The 21819-nt window shown below is 46.6% G+C and overlaps 1 protein-coding gene across 1 annotated transcript in view; it reads right to left on the reverse strand.

Annotated features, from left to right (window-relative positions):
* The window catches only part of cfap299 (cilia and flagella associated protein 299), a 375917-nt gene that overhangs the window by 337964 nt on the left and 16134 nt on the right, over positions 1-21819 (reverse strand). Inside the window, exon 2 of the mRNA XM_045225655.1 lies at positions 21545-21675. Coding sequence (XP_045081590.1) covers positions 21545-21675 — 131 coding nt within the window. The remainder of the gene's footprint in view (positions 1-21544; positions 21676-21819) is intronic.

Here is a 21819-nt window from a genome sequence, read left to right on the forward strand (position 1 = left end):
CAGGGTAGTAGTACCACAGGGTAGTAGTACCACAGGGTAGTAGTAACACAGGGTAGTAGTACCACAGGGTAGTAGTACCACAGGGTAGTAGTACCACAGGGTAGTAGTAACACAGGGTAGTAGTAACACAGGGTAGTAGTACCACAGGGTAGTAGTGGGAGGGTAGTAGTACCACAGGGTAGTAGTACCACAGGGTAGTAGAACCACAGGGTAGTAGTAACACAGGGTAGTAGTACCACAGGGTAGTAGTGGGAGGGTAGTAGTAACACAGGGTAGTAGTACCACAGGGTAGTAGTAATACAGGGTAGTAGTACCACAGGGTAGTAGTAACACAGGGTAGTAGTACCACAGGGTAGTAGTAACACAGGGTAGTAGTAACACAGGGTAGCAGTAACACAGGGTAGTAGTAACACAGGGTAGTAGTAACACAGGGTAGTAGTGGAGGGTAGTAGTACCACAGGGTAGTAGTGGAGGGTAGTAGTACCACAGGGTAGTAGTACCACAGGGTAGTAGTAACACAGGGTAGTAGTACCACAGGGTAGTAGTACCACAGGGTAGTAGTAACACAGGGTAGTAGTACCACAGGGTAGTAATACCACAGTAGTAGTACCACAGGTAGTAGTAACACAGGGTAGTAGTACCACAGGGTAGTAGTACCACAGGGTAGTAGTAACACTGGGTAGTAGTAACACAGGGTAGTAGTAACACAGGGTAGTAGTACCACAGGGTAGTAGTGGGAGGGTAGTAGTACCACAGGGTAGTAGTACCACAGGGTAGTAGTGGGAGGGTAGTAGTAACACAGGGTAGTAGTACCACAGGGTAGTAGTACCACAGGGTAGTAGTACCACAGGGTAGTAGTAACACAGGGTAGTAGTACCACAGGGTAGTAGTACCACAGGGTAGTAGTGGGAGGGTAGTAGTAACACAGGGTAGTAGAACCACAGGGTAGTAGTAACACAGGGTAGTAGTACCACAGGGTAGTAGTGGGAGGGTAGTAGTAACACAGGGTAGTAGTACCACAGGGTAGTAGAACCACAGGGTAGTAGTAACACAGGGTAGTAGTACCACAGGGTAGTAGTGGGAGGGTAGTAGTACCACAGGGTAGTAGTACCACAGGGTAGTAGTACCACAGGGTAGTAGTAACACAGGGTAGTAGTAACACAGGGTAGTAGTACCACAGGGTAGTAGTGGGAGGGTAGTAGTACCACAGGGTAGTAGTACCACAGGGTAGTAGTGGGAGGGTAGTAGTACCACAGGGTAGTAGTACCACAGGGTAGTAGTACCACAGGGTAGTAGTAACACAGGGTAGTAGTGAACACAGGTAGTAGTACCACAGGGTAGTAATACCACAGGGTAGTAGTAACACAGGGTAGTAGTACCACAGGGTAGTAGTAACACAGGGTAGTAGTAACACAGGGTAGTAGTACCACAGGGTAGTAGTAACACAGGGTAGTAGTAACACAGGGTAGTAGTAACACAGGGTAGTAGTAACACAGGGTAGTAGTACCACAGGGTAGTAGTAACACAGGGTAGTAGTACCACAGGGTAGTAGTACCACAGGGTAGTAGTACCACAGGGTAGTAGTACCACAGGGTAGTAGTACCACAGGGTAGTAGTAACACAGGGTAGTGGTAGTAGTACCACAGGGTAGTAGTACCACAGGGTAGTAGAAACACAGGGTAGTAGTAACACAGGGTAGTAGTAACACAGGGTAGTAGTAACACAGGGTAGTGGTAGTAGTACCACAGGGTAGTAGTACCACAGGGTAGTAGTACCACAGGGTAGTAGTAACACAGGGTAGTAGTACCACAGGGTAGTAGTAACACAGGGTAGTAGTAACACAGGGTAGTAGTAACACAGGGTAGTAGTACCACAGGGTAGTAGAAACACAGGGTAGTAGTACCACAGGGTAGTAGTACCACAGGGTAGTAGTAACACAGGGTAGTAGTACCACAGGGTAGTAGTAACACAGGGTAGTAGTAACACAGGGTAGTAGTAACACAGGGTAGTAGTAACACAGGGTAGTGGTAGTAGTACCACAGGGTAGTAGTAACACAGGGTAGTAGTAACACAGGGTAGTAGTAACACAGGGTAGTAGTAACACAGGGTAGTAGTAACACAGGGTAGTAGTACCACAGGGTAGTAGTACCACAGGGTAGTGAGTACCACAGGGTAGTAGTAACACAGGTAGTAGTACCACAGGGTAGTAGTAACACAGGGTAGTAGTAACACAGGGTAGTAGTGGAGGGGTAGTAGTACCACAGGGTAGTAGTACCACAGGGTAGTAGAACCACAGGGTAGTAGTAACACAGGGTAGTAGTACCACAGGGTAGTAGTACCACAGGGTAGTAGAAACACAGGGTAGTAGTAACACAGGGTAGTAGTACCACAGGGTAGTAGTACCACAGGGTAGTAGTAACACAGGGTAGTAGTACCACAGGGTAGTAGTACCACAGGGTAGTAGTACCACAGGGTAGTAGTGGGAGGGTAGTAGTACCACAGGGTAATAGTACCACAGGGTAGTAGTAACACAGGGTAGTAGTAACACAGGGTAGTAGTGGGAGGGTAGTAGTAACACAGGGTAGTAGTACCACAGGGTAGTAGTAACACAGGGTAGTAGTAACACAGGGTAGTAGTAACACAGGGTAGTAGTAACACGGGTAGTAGTACCACAGGGTAGTAGTACCACAGGGTAGTAGTAACACAGGGTAGTAGTACCACAGGGTAGTAGTACCACAGGGTAGTAGTAACACAGGGTAGTAGTACCACAGGGTAGTAGTACCACAGGGTAGTAGTAACACAGGGTAGTAGTAACACAGGTAGTAGTACCACAGGGTAGTAGTGGGAGGGTAGTAGTACCACAGGGTAGTAGTACCACAGGGTAGTAGAACCACAGGGTAGTAGTAACACAGGGTAGTAGTACCACAGGGTAGTAGTGGAGGGTAGTAGTAACACAGGGTAGTAGTACCACAGGGTAGTAGTAATACAGGGTAGTAGTACCACAGGGTAGTAGTAACACAGGGTGCAGTAGTACCACAGGGTAGTAGTAACACAGGGTAGTAGTAACACAGGGTAGCAGTAACACAGGGTAGTAGTAACACAGGGTAGTAGTAACACAGGGTAGTAGTGGGAGGGTAGTAGTACCACAGGGTAGTAGTGGGAGGGTAGTAGTACCACAGGGTAGTAGTACCACAGGGTAGTAGTAACACAGGGTAGTAGTACCACAGGGTAGTAATACCACAGGGTAGTAGTAACACAGGGTAGTAGTACCACAGGGTAGTAATACCACAGGGTAGTAGTACCACAGGGTAGTAGTAACACAGGGTAGTAGTACCACAGGGTAGTAGTAACACAGGGTAGTAGTACCACAGGGTAGTAGTGGGAGGGTAGTAGTAACACAGGGTAGTAGTGGGAGGGTAGTAGTAACACAGGGTAGTAGTGGGAGGGTAGTAGTAACACAGGGTAGTAGTGGGAGGGTAGTAGTAACACAGGGTAGTAGTGGGAGGGTAGTAGTAACACAGGGTAGTAGTGGGAGGGTAGTAGGAACACAGGGTAGTAGTGGGAGGGTAGTAGTAACACAGGGTAGTAGTAACATAGGGTAGTAGTAACACAGGGTAGTAGTAACACAGGGTAGTAGTACCACAGGGTAGTAGTACCACAGGGTAGTAGTGGGAGGGTAGTAGTAACACAGGGTAGTAGTGGGAGGGTAGTAGTAACACAGGGTAGTAGTGGGAGGGTAGTAGTAACACAGGGTAGTAGTGGGAGGGTAGTAGTAACACAGGGTAGTAGTACCACAGGGTAGTAGAACCACAGGGTAGTAGTACCACAGGGTAGTAGTACCACAGGGTAGTAGTAACACAGGGTAGTAGTACCACAGGGTAGTAGTAACACAGGGTAGTAGTACCACAGGGTAGTAGTACCACAGGGTAGTAGTGGGAGGGTAGTAGTACCACAGGGTAGTAGTGGGAGGGTAGTAGTAACACAGGGTAGTAGTACCACAGGGTAGTAGTAACACAGGGTAGTAGTACCACAGGGTAGTAGTACCACAGGGTAGTAGTACCACAGGGTAGTGGTAGTAGTACCACAGGGTAGTAGTAACACAGGGTAGTAGTAACACAGGGTAGTAGTACCACAGGGTAGTAGTGGGAGGGTAGTAGTAACACAGGGTAGTAGTACCACAGGGTAGTAGTAACACAGGGTAGTAGTAACACAGGGTAGTAGTACCACAGGGTAGTAGTACCACAGGGTAGTAGTAACACAGGGTAGTAGTAACACAGGGTAGTAGTAACACAGGGTAGTAGTACCACAGGGTAGTAGTAACACAGGGTAGTAGTAACACAGGGTAGTAGTAACACAGGGTAGTAGTAACACAGGGTAGTAGTGGGAGGGTAGTAGTACCACAGGGTAGTAGTACCACAGGGTAGTAGTACCACAGGGTAGTAGTACCACAGGGTAGTAGTACCACAGGGTAGTAGTAACACAGGGTAGTAGTACCACAGGGTAGTAGTAACACAGGGTAGTAGTAACACAGGTAGTAGTAACACAGGGTAGTAGTAACACAGGGTAGTAGTAACACAGGGTAGTAGTACCACAGGGTAGTAGGTACCACAGGAGTAGTAGTAACACAGGGTAGTAGTACCACAGGGTAGTAGTAACACAGGGTAGTAGTAACACAGGGTAGTAGTGGGAGGGTAGTAGTACCACAGGGTAGTAGTACCACAGGGTAGTAGAACCACAGGGTAGTAGTAACACAGGGTAGTAGTACCACAGGGTAGTAGTACCACAGGGTAGTAGTACCACAGGGTAGTAGAACCACAGGGTAGTAGTAACACAGGATAGTAGTACCACAGGGTAGTAGTACCACAGGGTAGTAGTGGGAGGGTAGTAGTACCACAGGGTAGTAGTACCACAGGGTAGTAGTACCACAGGGTAGTAGTGGGAGGGTAGTAGTACCACAGGGTAGTAGTAACACAGGGTAGTAGTAACACAGGGTAGTAGAACCACAGGGTAGTAGTACCACAGGGTAGTAGTACCACAGGGTAGTAGTACCACAGGGTAGTAGTGGGAGGGTAGTAGTACCACAGGGTAGTAGTACCACAGGGTAGTAGTGGGAAAGGTAGTAGTACCACAGGGTAATAGTACCACAGGGTAGTAGTAACACAGGGTAGTAGTAACACAGGGTAGTAGTGGGAGGGTAGTAGTAACACAGGGTAGTAGTACCACAGGGTAGTAGTAACACAGGGTAGTAGCACCACAGGGTAGTAGTAACACAGGGTAGTAGTAACCACAGGGTAGTAGTAAAACAGGGTAGTAGTAACACAGGGTAGTAGTAACACAGGGTAGTAGTAACACAGGGTAGTAGTACCACAGGGTAGTAGTACCACAGGGTAGTAGTAACACAGGGTAGTAGTACCACAGGGTAGTAGTACCACAGGGTAGTAGTAACACAGGGTAGTAGTACCACAGGGTAGTAGTACCACAGGGTAGTAGTACCACAGGGTAGTAGTAACACAGGGTAGTAGTAACACAGGGTAGTAGTACCACAGGGTAGTAGTGGGAGGGTAGTAGTACCACAGGGTAGTAGTACCACAGGGTAGTAGAACCACAGGGTAGTAGTAACACAGGGTAGTAGTACCACAGGGTAGTAGTGGGAGGGTAGTAGTAACACAGGGTAGTAGTACCACAGGGTAGTAGTAATACAGGGTAGTAGTACCACAGGGTAGTAGTAACACAGGGTAGTAGTACCACAGGCAGTAGTAACACAGGGTAGTAGTAACACAGGGTAGCAGTAACACAGGGTAGTAGTAACACAGGGTAGTAGTAACACAGGGTAGTAGTGGGAGGGTAGTAGTACCACAGGGTAGTAGTGGGAGGGTAGTAGTACCACAGGGTAGTAGTACCACAGGGTAGTAGTAACACAGGGTAGTAGTACCACAGGGTAGTAGTACCACAGGGTAGTAGTAACACAGGGTAGTAGTACCACAGGGTAGTAATACCACAGGGTAGTAGTACCACAGGGTAGTAGTAACACAGGGTAGTAGTACCACAGGGTAGTAGTACCACAGGGTAGTAGTAACACTGGGTAGTAGTAACACAGGGTAGTAGTAACACAGGGTAGTAGTACCACAGGGTAGTAGTGGGAGGGTAGTAGTACCACAGGGTAGTAGTACCACAGGGTAGTAGTGGGAGGGTAGTAGTAACACAGGGTAGTAGTACCACAGGGTAGTAGTACCACAGGGTAGTAGTACCACAGGGTAGTAGTAACACAGGGTAGTAGTACCACAGGGTAGTAGTACCACAGGGTAGTAGTGGGAGGGTAGTAGTAACACAGGGTAGTAGAACCACAGGGTAGTAGTAACACAGGGTAGTAGTACCACAGGGTAGTAGTGGGAGGGTAGTAGTAACACAGGGTAGTAGTACCACAGGGTAGTAGAACCACAGGGTAGTAGTAACACAGGGTAGTAGTACCACAGGGTAGTAGTGGGAGGGTAGTAGTACCACAGGGTAGTAGTACCACAGGGTAGTAGTACCACAGGGTAGTAGTAACACAGGGTAGTAGTAACACAGGGTAGTAGTACCACGTAGTGGGGAGGGTAGTAGTACCACAGGGTAGTAGTACCACAGGGTAGTAGTGGGAGGGTAGTAGTACCACAGGGTAGTAGTACCACAGGGTAGTAGTACCACAGGGTAGTAGTAACACAGGGTAGTAGTAACACAGGGTAGTAGTACCACAGGGTAGTAATACCACAGGGTAGTAGTAACACAGGGTAGTAGTACCACAGGGTAGTAGTAACACAGGGTAGTAGTAACACAGGGTAGTAGTACCACAGGGTAGTAGTAACACAGGGTAGTAGTAACACAGGGTAGTAGTAACACAGGGTAGTAGTAACACAGGGTAGTAGTAACACAGGGTAGTAGTAACACAGGGTAGTAGTACCACAGGGTAGTAGTAACACAGGGTAGTAGTACCACAGGGTAGTAGTACCACAGGGTAGTAGTACCACAGGGTAGTAGTAACACAGGGTAGTAGTAACACAGGGTAGTGGTAGTAGTACCACAGGGTAGTAGTACCACAGGGTAGTAGAAACACAGGGTAGTAGTAACACAGGGTAGTAGTAACACAGGGTAGTGGTAGTAGTACCACAGGGTAGTAGTACCACAGGGTAGTAGTACCACAGGGTAGTAGTAACACAGGGTAGTAGTACCACAGGGTAGTAGTAACACAGGGTAGTAGTAACACAGGGTAGTAGTAACACAGGGTAGTAGTACCACAGGGTAGTAGAAACACAGGGTAGTAGTACCACAGGGTAGTAGTACCACAGGGTAGTAGTAACACAGGGTAGTAGTACCACAGGGTAGTAGTAACACAGGGTAGTAGTAACACAGGGTAGTAGTAACACAGGGTAGTAGTAACACAGGGTAGTGGTAGTAGTACCACAGGGTAGTAGTAACACAGGGTAGTAGTAACACAGGGTAGTAGTAACACAGGGTAGTAGTAACACAGGGTAGTAGTACCACAGGGTAGTAGTAACACAGGGTAGTAGTACCACAGGGTAGTAGTACCACAGGGTAGTAGTAACACAGGGTAGTAGTACCACAGGGTAGTAGTAACACAGGGTAGTAGTAACACAGGGTAGTAGTGGGAGGGTAGTAGTACCACAGGGTAGTAGTACCACAGGGTAGTAGAACCACAGGGTAGTAGTAACACAGGGTAGTAGTACCACAGGGTAGTAGTACCACAGGGTAGTAGAACCACAGGGTAGTAGTAACACAGGGTAGTAGTACCACAGGGTAGTAGTACCACAGGGTAGTAGTGGGAGGGTAGTAGTACCACAGGGTAGTAGTACCACAGGGTAGTAGTACCACAGGGTAGTAGTGGGAGGGTAGTAGTACCACAGGGTAATAGTACCACAGGGTAGTAGTAACACAGGGTAGTAGTAACACAGGGTAGTAGTGGGAGGGTAGTAGTAACACAGGGTAGTAGTACCACAGGGTAGTAGTAACACAGGGTAGTAGTAACACAGGGTAGTAGTAACACAGGGTAGTAGTACCACAGGGTAGTAGTACCACAGGGTAGTAGTAACACAGGGTAGTAGTACCACAGGGTAGTAGTACCACAGGGTAGTAGTAACACAGGGTAGTAGTACCACAGGGTAGTAGTACCACAGGGTAGTAGTAACACAGGGTAGTAGTAACACAGGGTAGTAGTACCACAGGGTAGTAGTGGGAGGGTAGTAGTACCACAGGGTAGTAGTACCACAGGGTAGTAGAACCACAGGGTAGTAGTAACACAGGGTAGTAGTACCACAGGGTAGTAGTGGGAGGGTAGTAGTAACACAGGGTAGTAGTACCACAGGGTAGTAGTAATACAGGGTAGTAGTACCACAGGGTAGTAGTAACACAGGGTAGTAGTACCACAGGGTAGTAGTAACACAGGGTAGTAGTAACACAGGGTAGCAGTAACACAGGGTAGTAGTAACACAGGGTAGTAGTAACACAGGGTAGTAGTGGGAGGGTAGTAGTACCACAGGGTAGTAGTGGGAGGGTAGTAGTACCACAGGGTAGTAGTACCACAGGGTAGTAGTAACACAGGGTAGTAGTACCACAGGGTAGTAATACCACAGGGTAGTAGTAACACAGGGTAGTAGTACCACAGGGTAGTAATACCACAGGGTAGTAGTACCACAGGGTAGTAGTAACACAGGGTAGTAGTACCACAGGGTAGTAGTAACACAGGGTAGTAGTACCACAGGGTAGTAGTGGGAGGGTAGTAGTAACACAGGGTAGTAGTGGGAGGGTAGTAGTAACACAGGGTAGTAGTGGGAGGGTAGTAGTAACACAGGGTAGTAGTGGGAGGGTAGTAGTAACACAGGGTAGTAGTGGGAGGGTAGTAGCAACACAGGGTAGTAGTGGGAGGGTAGTAGGAACACAGGGTAGTAGTGGGAGGGTAGTAGTAACACAGGGTAGTAGTAACATAGGGTAGTAGTAACACAGGGTAGTAGTAACACAGGGTAGTAGTACCACAGGGTAGTAGTACCACAGGGTAGTAGTGGGAGGGTAGTAGTAACACAGGGTAGTAGTGGGAGGGTAGTAGTAACACAGGGTAGTAGTGGGAGGGTAGTAGTAACACAGGGTAGTAGTGGGAGGGTAGTAGTAACACAGGGTAGTAGTGGGAGGGTAGTAGTAACACAGGGTAGTAGTGGGAGGGTAGTAGTAACACAGGGTAGTAGTGGGAGGGTAGTAGGAACACAGGGTAGTAGTGGGAGGGTAGTAGTAACACAGGGTAGTAGTGGGAGGGTAGTAGGAACACAGGGTAGTAGTGGGAGGGTAGTAGTAACACAGGGTAGTAGTACCACAGGGTAGTAGTACCACAGGGTAGTAGTACCACAGGGTAGCAGTAACACAGGGTAGTAATACCACAGGGTAGCAGTAACACAGGGTAGTAATACCACAGGGTAGTAGTAACACAGTACCAGTCAGATGTCCCTGGAACCTCCTTAAACCTTCTTAGTTCCGACACACACAAACAGACACACAGACACACACACACCTTCCTACAGCTCTTGAACACTCTCCAAAGAGCCCTGAGATAAAACTAGAGGCTGCCTAACTACGGTGTGATCTGATGCTGATAGGGAGGGAGCACAGTACAATAGCCTGATATTCAATCCCTCTCCAACAGTACTCCAGATCTATTTACTGTATGTGATCCTGCTGGGGAAAGATGAAAGAGAGGGGGACTGATATCTCAGACAGTCACTCTCCTGTCTGCAGGTGTGAGGGGGGCTCCAATTTCACTGGTGTCACTGTCTGAAGGTCACACACACCCACACACCTGCATGAAAACAAACCTACACCTAGCCTGTTGGATAAGCATCTAAGACTTCAATCAAATTCAACACCCAACAAGTAAATGTTTGGATACCTCAAAAAAATGTGTGTGTGTGTGTGTGTGTGTGTGTGTGTGTGTGTGTGTGTGTGTGTGTGTGTGTGTGTGTGTGTTGAGGAGAGTCATCAAAACAAGCCATAACCACAACGCTTGATCTAGGATTACATCAGTACCCTAGTTAGAATGTTGTCAGGAGTAACCTAGGTTTGGAGTTTATCTTGGACAGGGGTCTATGAAAAAAGAAAAAATGTATGCGCTCACTAACTGTAAGTCGCTCTGGATAAGAGCGTCTGCTAAATGACTAAAATGTAAAATGTAAATGTCTACAACTGGTCGATCGCTCACAGCCCACCTATGAGTAGCTCGCCAAACAATTCCAAAAGTACACTGAACAGAAATATAAACGCAACATGTAAAGTGTTGGTCCCATGTTTCATGAGCTGAAATAAAAGATCTCAGAAATGTTCCATACGCACAAAAAGCTTATTTCTCTCAAATGTTGTGCACAAATTTGTTTACATTCCTGTTAGTGAGCATTTATAATTTCCAAAGAGACCTGACAGGTGTGGCATTTCAAGAAGCTGATTAAAAAGCATGATCATTACACAGGTGCACCTTGTGCTTGGGACAATAAAAGGACACTCTAAAATGTGCAGTTTTGTCACACAACACAATGCCACAGATGTCTCAAGTTTTGAGGGAGCGTGCCACTGCCATGCTGACTGCAGGAATGTCCACCAGCGCTGTTGCCAGAGAATGTAATGTTCATTTCTCGACCATAAGCCGCATCCAACGTCGTTTTAGAGAATTTGGCAGTACGTCCAACCGGCCTCACAACCGCAGACCACATGTAACCACACCAGCCCAGGACCACCACATCCGGCTTCTTCACCTGCGGGTCGTCTGAGACCAGCCACTCGGACAGCTGATGAAACTGTGGGTTTGGACAACCAAATAATTTCTGCACAAACTGTATCAGGAAAGCTAATCTGTGTGCTCGTTGTCTTAACCAAGGTCTTGACCTGACTGCAGTTCGGCTTCGTAACCGACTTCAGTTGGCAAATGCTCACCACGATGGCCACTGGCACGCTGGAGAAGTGTGCTCTTCAAGGATAATTCACGGTTTTAACTGTACCTTGTGTGGGCGAGCGGTTTGCTGATGTCAACGTTGTGAACAGAGTGCCCCATGGTGGTGGTGGGGTTATGGTATGGGCAGGCAGGCAGGCAGGCAGGCATAAGCTACGGACAACAAACACAACTGTGTTTTATCGATGGCAATTTGAAAGCACAGAGATACTGTGACGAGATCCTGAGGCCCATTGTCGTGCCATTCATCCGCTGCCATCACCTTCTGTTTCAGCATGATAATGCACGGCCCAATGTCGCAAGGATCTGTACACAATTCCTGGAAGCTGAAAATGTCCCAGTTCTTCCATGGCCAGCATACTCATCAGACAAGTAAGATGGCGCCGACAGACATGGCAGCTCTGCTTCTAGCTCCAAAGCAACAGACATGGCAGCTCTGCTTCTAGCTCCTCAGCAACAGACATGGCAGCTCTGCTTCTAGCTCCAAAGCAACAGACATGGCAGCTCTGCTTCTAGCTCCTCAGCAACAGACATGGCAGCTCTGCTTCTAGCTCCAAAGCAACTTTGCAGTATTTTGTTTTTTTGTGTGTTATTTCTTACATTATTAGCCAGGAATGTTTTTTGTGTTATTACATACAGCCGGAAATAACTTTTGGATATCATTCTGACCAGAAATACGACTTTCCCAAATTGGATCTTTTGTTCGTACCCCCCAAGGCAATTTAACTCCAACATGCGGCCGGCGGAGAAGAGGTATTCGGAGTAGACTTCTAGTCCGCCTCAGGAGGCGTAAACACATTCCACCGCTCTGAGTATATTACTCGCCAATAAAGTAGACGAGCTCAGGGCGAGGAGGTAGACGAGCTCAGGGCGAGGAGGTAGACGAGCTCAGGGCGAGGAGGTAGACGAGCTCAGGGCGAGGAGGTAGACTCGCGCTTCATAATCTCTCGACCACTGTTACTCTCCCTTCCGGGATGGCTACAAGGCCCTCCCCCCGCCTTCCCTTGGGCAAATCAGATCACGACTCCATTCTGCTCCTTCCTTCCTATAGGCAGAAACTCAAACAGGAACTACCCGTGCTAAGGTCTATTCAACGCTGGTCTGACCAATCGGAATCCATGCTTCAAGATTGTTTTGATCACGCGGACTGGGAGATGTTCCGGGTTGCCTCTGAGAATAACATTGAAGTATACACTGACATGGTTGACTGAGTTCATCAGGAAGTGTATAGGGGATGTTGTTCCCACTGTGACTATTAAAACCTACCCAAACCAAAAACCGTGGATAGATGGCAGCATTCCCGCAAAACTGAAAGCACGAACCACCACATTTAACCACGGCAAGGTGACTTGGAATATGGTCGAATACAAACAGTGCAGCTATGCTGTGAAGTGAGGAGGTTGGACCCAGGAGCAGAGAAGAGACCAGACGAGGAATCAGTGGTTTAGGATAAACGTAAATACTTTACTGAGAATTGGTAACAGAAGGATCACAGAAATACTGGGAAATCAACAAACACTAGGGCTAGAAAACTCACTCAGGAGACAAACACACATGGTAAACGAATCAAGCTTCTGCAAAGGGAAACAGAAAACACACCTCTCTTAAAAGGGAAATCATAATTAGTGATAGAATACACCTGAGTGTCATTATTGTCTCTAAGATGGTCTCTGTCGCCCTCTGGTGACAGGTGGAACCATGACATATGCCCTCAGTAAGGCAATCAAACAGGCAAAACGTCAGTACAGAGACAAAGTGGAGTCGCAACTCAACGGCTCAGGCACGAGACGTCCTGTACGTGGCAGGGACTTCAGACAATCACGGATTACAAAGGGAAAACCAGCCACGTCGCGGACACCGACATATTGTTCCCAGACAAGCTAAATACCTTCTTCGCCCACTTTGAGGATAGCACAGTGCCAACGACGTGGCCCGCTCCCAAGGACTGTGGGCTCTCGTTCTCCGTGGCCGACGTGAGTAAGACATTTAAGCGTGTTAACCCTCACAAGGCTGCCGGCCCAGACGGCATCCCTAGCCACGTCCTCAGAGCATGCGCAGACCAGCTGGCTGGAGTGTTTACGGACATATTCAATCTCTCCCTATCCCAGTCTGCTGTCCCCACTTGCTTCAAGATGTCCACCATTGTTCATGTACCCAAGAAAGCAAAGGTAACTGAACTAAATGACTATCGCCCCGTAGCACTCACTTCTGTCATCATGAAGTGCTTTAAGAAGCTTGTTAAGGATCATATCACCTCAACCTAACCTGACACCCTAGACCCACTTCAATTTGCATACCGCCCCAATAGATCCACAGATGATGCAATCACCTCACACTGCACACTGCCCTATCCCATCTGGACAAGAGGAATACCTATGTAAGAAAGCTGTTCATTGACTACAGCTCACCCTTCAAAACCATAGTACCCTCCAAGCTCATCATTAAGCTCGGGACCCTGGGTCTGAACCCCGCCCTGTGCAACTGGGTCCTGGACTTCCTGACGGGTAGGAAACAACACCTCCACTACGCTGATCCTCAATACAGGGGCCACAAAAGGGTGCGTGCTCAGCCCCCTCCTGTACTCCCTGTTCACCCGCACGCCTCCAACTCAATCATTGAGTTTGCAGATGACTCAACAGTGGTAGGCCTGATTACAGGAAGGCCAAAAAGATAATCAAGGACATCAACAACCCGAGCCACGGCCTGTTCACCCCGCTATCATCCAGAAGGCGAGGTCAGTACAGGTGCATCAAAGCTGGGACCGAGAGACTGAAAAACAGACTGTTAAATAGCCATCACTAGCTGGCCTCCACCCAGTATCCTGCCTTGAACTTAGTCACTGTCACTAACCGGGTACCACCCAGTTACTTAACCGTGCACCTTAGAGGCTGCTGCCCTATGTACATAGACATGGAATCACTGGTCACTTTAATAATGTTTACATACTGTTTAACTCAATTCATATGTATATACTGTATTCTAGTCAAAGCCACTCCAACATTGCTCGTCCTAATATTTATATATTTCTTAATTCCAATCTTTTACTTTGAGATTTCAAATAAAATCTAATCTAAATTGTATTGGCCACATGCGCCGAATACAACAGGTGTAGACATTACAGTGAAATGCTTACTTACAGCCCTTAACCAACAATGCATTTATTTTTTAATAAAAAAGTAAAATAAAACAACAACAACAACAAAAAATGTTGAGAAAAAAAGAGCAGAAGTAAAATAAAATAACAGTAGGGAGGCTATATACAGGGGGGTACCGTTGCAGAGTCAATGTGCGGGGGCACCGGCTAGTTGAGGTAGTTGAGGTAATATGTACATGTGGGTAGAATTACATTTGTGTGTATTGTTGTGAATTGTTAGATACTACTGCACTGTTTGAGCTAGGAACATAAGCATTTCGCTACATCCGCAATAACATCTGCTAAATATATATATCTATTTTTTTTTATTTCACCTTTATTTAACCAGGTAAGCCAGTTGAGAACAAGTTCATTTACAACTGCGACCTGGCCAAGATAAAGCAAAGCAGTGCGATAAAAACAACAACACAGAGTTACATATGGGGTAAACAAAACATACAGTCAATAACACAATAGAAAATTTATATACAGTGTGTGCAAATGTAGTAAGTTATGGAGGTAAGGCAATACATATGCCATAGTGCAAAATAATTACAATTGAGTATTAACACTGGAGATGTGCAGAAGATGATGTGCAAATAGAGACACTGGGGTGCAAATGAGCAAAATGAATAATGTAAATAACAATATGGGGATGAGGTAGTTGGGTGGGCTAATTACAGATGGGCTGTGTACAGGTGCAGTGATCGGTAAGGTGCTCTGACAACTGTTGCCTAAAGTTAGTGAGGGAGATAAGAGTCTCCAGCTTCAGAGATTTTTGCAGTTCGTTCCAGTCATTTGCAGCAGAGAACTGGAAGGAATGGCGGCCAAAGGCGGTGTTGGCTTTGGGGATGACCAGTGAGATATACCTGCTGGAATGCATACTACGGGTGGGTGTTGCTATGGTGACCAATGATCTAAGATAAGGCGGGGATTTGCCTATAAGTGATTTATAGATGACCTGGAGCCAGTGGGTTTGGCGACGAATATGTAGTGAGGGCCAGCCAACGAGAGCGTACAGGTCACAATGGTGGGTAGTATATGGGGCTTTGGTGACAAAACGGATGGCACTGTGATAGACTACATCCAATTTGCTGAGTAGAGTGTTGGAAGCTATTTTGTAAATTACATCGCCGAAGTCAAGGATTGGTAGGATAGTCAGTTTTACAAGGGCATGTTTGGCAGCATGAGTGAAGGAGGCTTTGTTGCGAAATGGGAAGCCGATTCTAGATTTAACTTTGGATTGGAGATGCTTAATGTGAGTCTGGAAGGAGAGTTTACGGTCTAACCAGACACCTAGGTATTTGTTGTTGTCCACATATTCTAAGTCAGACCCGCCGAGAGTAGTGATTCTAGTCGGGCGGGCGGGTGCAAGCAGCGTTCGATTGAAGAGCATGCATTTAGTTTTACTAGCGTTTAAGAGCATTTGGAGGCCACGGAAGGAGTGTTGTATAGCATTGAAGCTCGTTTGGAGGTTTGTTATTACAGTGTCCAATGAAGGGCCAGATGTATACAAAATGGTGTCATCTGCGTAGAGGTGGATCTGAGAGTCACCAGCAGCAAGAGCGACATCATTGATATACACAGAGAATAGAGTCGGCCCGAGAATTGAACCCTGTGGCACCCCCATAGAGACTGCCAGAGGTCCAGACAACAGGCCCTCCGATTTGACATATTGAACTCTATCTGAGAAGTAGTTGGTTAACCAGGCGAGGCAGTCATTTGAGAAACCAAGGCTATTTAGTCTGCCAATAAGAATGCGGTGATTGACAGAGTCAAAAGCCATGGCCAGGTCGATGAAGACAGTACTGTCTTTTATCAATCGCAGTTATTATATCGTTTAGGACCTTGAGCGTGGCTGAGGTGCACCCATGACCAGCTTGGAAACCGCATTGCATAGCGGAGAAGGTACGGCGGGATTCGAAATGGTCGGTGATCTGTTTGTTAACTAGGCTTTCAAATACTTTCGAAGGGCAGGGCAGGATGGATATAGGTCTGTAACAGTTTGGATCTAGAGTGTCACCCCCTTAGAAGAGGGGGATGACCCCGGCAGCTTTCCAATCTCTGGGGATCTCAGACGATATGAAAGAGAGGTTGAACAGGCTAGTAATAGGGGTTGCGACCATTTCGGCGGTTAATTTTAGAAAGAAAGGGTCCATATTGTCTAGCCCAGCTGATTTGTAGGGGTCCAGATATTGCAGCTCTTTCAGGACATCAGCTATCTGAATTTGGGTGAAGGTGAAGCGGGGGGCATGGGCAAGTTGCAGCGGAGGGTGCAGAGCTGATGGCCGGGGTAGTGGTAGCCAGGTGGAAAGCATGGCCAGCCGTAGCAAAATGCTTCTTGAAATTCTCGATTATCATAGATTTATCGGTGGTGACAGTGTTTCCTAGCCTCAATGCAGTGGGTAGCTGGGAGGAGGTGCTCTTATTCTCCATGGACTTTACAGTGTCCCAAAACCTTTTGGAGTTAGTGCTACAGGATGCATATTTATGTTTGAAAAAGCTAGCCTTTACTTTCCTAACTGATTGTGTATATTGGTTCCTGACTTCCCTGAAAGGTTGCATATCGCGGGGACTGTTTGATGCTAATGCAGTACGCCAAAGGATGTTTTTGTGCTGGTCAAGGGCAGTCAAGTCTGGGGTGAACCAGGGGCTATATCTGTTCTTAGTTCTGAATTTTTTGAATGGGGCATGCTTATTTAATATGGAGAGGAAAGCACTTTTGAAGAACATCCAGGCATCCTCTACTGACGGAATGAGGTCAATATCCATCCAGGATACCCGGGCCAGGTCAATTAGAAAGGCCTGATCGCTGAAGTGTTTTAGGGAGCGTTTGACAGTGATGAGGGGTGGTCGTTTGAACGTGGACCCATTACAGACGCAGGCAATGAGGCAGTGATCGCTGAGATCCTGGTTGAAGACAGCGGAGGTGTATTTAGAGGGTAAATTAGTCAGGATGATATCTATGAGGGTGCCCATGTTTACGGATTTAGGGTTGTACCTGGTAGGTTCCTTGATAATTTGTGTGAGATTGAGGACATCTAGTTTAGATTGTAGGACGGCCGGGGTGTTAAGCATATCCCAGTTTAGGTCACCAAGCAGTACGAACTCTGAGGATAGATGGGGGGCAAGCAATTCACATATGGTGTCCAGGGCACAACTGGGGGCTGAGGGGGGTCTGTAGCAAGCGGCAACAGTGAGAGACTTATTTCTGGAAAGGTGGATTTTTAGAAGTAGAAGTTCAAACTGTTTGGGCACAGACCTGGATAGTATGATAGAGCTCTGCAGGCTATCTCTACAGTAGATTGCAACTCCGCCCCCTTTGGCAGTTCTATCTAGACGGAAAATGTTGTATTTCGGAATGGAAATTTCTGAATTTTTGGTGGCCTTCCTAAGCCAAGATTCAGACACTGCTAGAACATCAGGGTTGGCAGAGTGTGCTAACGCAGTGAATAACTCAAACTTGGGGAGGAGACTTGGCAAGAAACCAAGGTTTTTATATTGACAGAAAACATAGTGCACTACTTTCTCTTGTACACTAAGGACCCGGGGAAAAGTTGCAGGGGAGAGGAGAAGAGAAGAATGTGCCTACTTCAAAAGCTAGAAAAAAATGAGTAGCTCGCGACATGTTACATTTTTTAAAAGTAGCTCTCATGCTAGAAAAGGTTGGAGACCCTTGATCTAGGATTAGTGAGAATGTTCTCAGGGATAGCCTAGGTTTGGAGTTTATCTAGGATTACCTCAGTACCCTAGTGAGAATGTTCTCAGGGATAGCCTAGGTTTGGAGTTGATCTAGGATTACCTCACTACCCTAGTGAGAATGTTCTCAGGGGTAGCCTAGGTTTGGAGTTGATCTAGGATTACCTCAGTACCCTAGTGAGAATGTTCTCAGGGATAGCCTAGGTTTGGAGTTGATCTAGGATTACCTCAGTACCCTAGTGAGAATGTTCTCAGGGGTAGCTTAGGTTTGGAGTTGATCTAGGATTACCTCAGTACCCTAGTGAGAATGTTCTCAGGGGTAGCCTAGGTTTGGAGTTGATCTAGGATTACCTCAGTACCCTAGTGAGAATGTTCTCAGGGGTAGCCTAGGTTTGGAGTTGATCTAGGATTACCTCAGTACCCTAGTGAGAATGTTCTCAGGGATAGCCTAGGTTTGGAGTTGATCTAGGATTACCTCAGTACCCTAGTAAGAATGTTCTCAGGGATAGCTTAGGTTTGGAGTTGATCTAGGATTACCTCAGTACCCTAGTGAGAATGTTCTCAGGGGTAGCCTAGGTTTGGAGTTGATCTAGGATTACCTCAGTACCCTAGTGAGAATGTTCTCAGGGATAGCCTAGGTTTGGAGTTGATCTAGGATTACCTCAGTACCCTAGTGAGAATGTTCTCAGGGATAGTCTAGGTTTGGAGTTGATCTAGGATTACCTCAGTACCCTAGTGAGAATGTTCTCAGGGGTAGCCTAGGTTTGGAGTTTATCTAGGATTACCTCAGTACCCTAGTGAGAATGTTCTCAGGGGTAGCCTAGGTTTGGAGTTGATCTAGGATTACCTCAGTACCCTAGTGAGAATGTTCTCAGGGGTAGCCTAGGTTTGGAGTTGATCTAGGATTACCTCAGTACCCTAGTGAGAATGTTCTCAGGGGTAGCCTAGGTTTAGAGTTTATCTAGGATTACCTCAGTACCCTAGTGAGAATGTTCTCAGGGGTAGCCTCGGAGTTACAGCACGATATTTGCCTTGGTGATGAACGTCATAAATGGTTAACTTTTAGCCAGGTCACACCAGGGCACAGAGGGAATAGGCTACATTAAAGACATAGTTCCTCATCAAACGGCTAAATCAAGTATGAACATGTTTCAGCAAGTTCACCTCCTCTAGCAGAGAGTTTGAGATGGTTTCAGTTCATCTACGGGGGAGTCTCCTCTAGCCTAGTCCTACATCTGGAGTTTGTAAGAAGACAGCAATAACAGATCTGGGACCAGGCTATGTCTCCTATCACCAACCCAGATTAACAACCTGCACACTGCAATAGACTTCTGACTTAGATAACTACCGTCGAATTTCAAAATATTCTTGCCTTTCCAAAGTTTTAGAATCCCTGGCCAACTCTCAGCAGAGAACTTTAACTTCTCACTCTATTGTTAATGTGCACAAATCCTGTTTTAGACCAGGATACAGCACAGTTTCAGCTGCTACGCTTGATTTAAATGTGTTAAATTGCTTGGATCATAAAAATCATTGTGCTGCCTTATTTATAGACTTTTCCAAGGCCTTTGACACTGTTGAACATCAAGTTCTCATTCAAAAGTTGACTGAAATAGGCCTGGATCAGGCTTCTTGCAAGTGGTTTGAGAATTATCTGTCAGGATACAATGTGTGATTTCTGATAGTTTTAAGTCTAGTTTCCTGGATATTATGAAAGGTGTACCACAGGGCTCGGTATTGGGACATGTTCTCTTTACTAAATATATAAATAATATTGGTCTATCTGTTAAAACTTGCAATATTCATCTGTATGCAGACGATCCTGTTATGTATCCCGTTCCAACTGTAGACCAGGCGTTGTTAGAGCTGCAATGGGACCTTGTTACCTAACAGAAAGCCCTGGTTGGTTTAAAACGTCAGAAAGCCCTGGTTGGTTTAAAACGTCAGAAAGCCCTGGTTGGTTTAAAACTTGTACTTAATGTGGGCAAGTCTAAATCCATGTTGTTCTCTAATTCTCACAAAAATGTTTCAGATGGACTACATATTTATTTATTGTATGGTTCTCTAATCGATCGGGTTCCCGCCTATAAATATCGGGGCATTTGGATTGACAAGGATTAAACGTTTAAAAAACATACTGATGAGCTAGTTAAAAAGCTAAGATTTACAGTGGGCTTCTTTTTTAGAGATAGATCTTGCATCTCCCTAAACAGCAGGAAGCAGATTGTGCAGTCAACTTTCCTGCCAGTTCTTGACTACGTTGACTCCATTTACCAGAATGCAGCAGCCACTGCTCTTAAACCTGTGGATGCAGTCTACCATAGCGCCTTTCACTTTATCACACGTAACAGTTTTAATACGCATCACTGCATCCTGTATCAAAAGGTTGGCTGGTCCTCATTAAAGTTCCGTAGATCACTTCACTATTCCCTTTCTGTTTACAAAGCTCTACTACACAAGCTTCTGACTTACCTAACTTTAAGATACCTACCCCGTTCACAGGGTTGGTTAACTCTTGAGGTTCCTCGGGTCTCCACCGAATTAGGTAAATCTGCCTTCAGTTTTAATGCCCCCCATTTTTTGAATAACCTGCAGAACTCCCTGCGTCTTGATTCCCTGATGCTGCTAGGGCAGTTTAAGAGTTTAATGTTGAATTTGTTAAATGAGAATTGCATTTGTTTTGATTAAATTTACAAATGAATTGTGGTGTTGAAATTCTCGTTTTTGGAATTGTAACCTGTAGTTTTTATTTATTTTGTATTGGAATGTTTGTGTTGAATATGTTGTCCTCAGGGCACCATTGAAAATGAGACCCTGGTCTCAAAGGGCTCCCCTGATTAAATAAAACATAATAATATCCCAGACGACATTCACAGAGATCGTAATCACTGCGGATGTCGGATCAAGCTGAAATCATCACAACATTTTCCTTTCTACAATGAAGTCAAATCCAGCAATGTAATTACAAAACACACACAAAGACACAAGCCCAAGCAGACAGTGCCTTCCCCTTGGAGAGCAGTGGTCACTAGTTGACAGACAGACAGTGCCTTCCCCTTGGAGAGCAGTGGTCACTAGTTGACAGACAGACAGTGCTTTCCCCTTGGAGAGCACTGCGGTCACTAGTTGACAGACAGACAGTGCCTTCTCCTTGGAGAGCACTGTGGTCACCAGTTGACAGACAGACAGTGCCTTCCCCTTGGAGAGCACTGTGGTCACTAGTTGACAGACAGACAGTGCCTTCCCCTTGGAGAGCACTGCGGTCACTAGTTGACAGACAGACAGTGCCTTCCCCTTGGAGAGCACTGCGGTCACCAGTTGACAGACAGACAGTGCTTTCCCCTTGGAGAGCACTGCGGTCACTAGTTGACAGACAGACAGTGCTTTCCCCTTGGAGAGCACTGCGGTCACTAGTTGACAGACAGACAGTGCCTTCCCCTTGGAGAGCACTGCGGTCACTAGTTGACAGACAGACAGTGCCTTCCCCTTGGAAAGCACTGCGGTCACTAGTTGACAGACAGACAGTGCCTTCCCCTTGGAAAGCACTGCGGTCACTAGTTGACAGACAGACAGTGCCTTCCCCTTGGAGAGCACTGCGGTCACTAGTTGACAGACAGACAGTGCCTTCCCCTTGGAGAGCACTGCGGTCACCAGTTGACAGACAGACAGTGCCTTCCCCTTGGAGAGCACTGCGGTCACCAGTTGACAGACAGACAGAGTGAAGCTAACTGACTTACTTTTGCTGGCTCCTCTTGGAGAGCCTGGAAGCCTCTGCAGCTGCTTTCCTGGTCTCAAATTCCTCCCTCTTCAGGACCTCTCCGCTACCCCTATAGCCAAGCTCCACCAGCTGGCGGGCCAACTCCTCATCCTGATGAACCAATCAAAATAAACAGACACACACACACGTTGTGCTTCTTTTTGAATGGAGGCTGGAGCAGACAATGCAAAACACAAGTGGACAGTCAGCTAAAGATTAATTGTAGATTTTAAAAAAGATTGTGTGTGTGTGTGT

Source organism: Coregonus clupeaformis, chromosome 16 (genome assembly GCF_020615455.1).
Source record: "Coregonus clupeaformis isolate EN_2021a chromosome 16, ASM2061545v1, whole genome shotgun sequence".
NCBI lineage: Eukaryota > Metazoa > Chordata > Actinopteri > Salmoniformes > Salmonidae > Coregonus > Coregonus clupeaformis.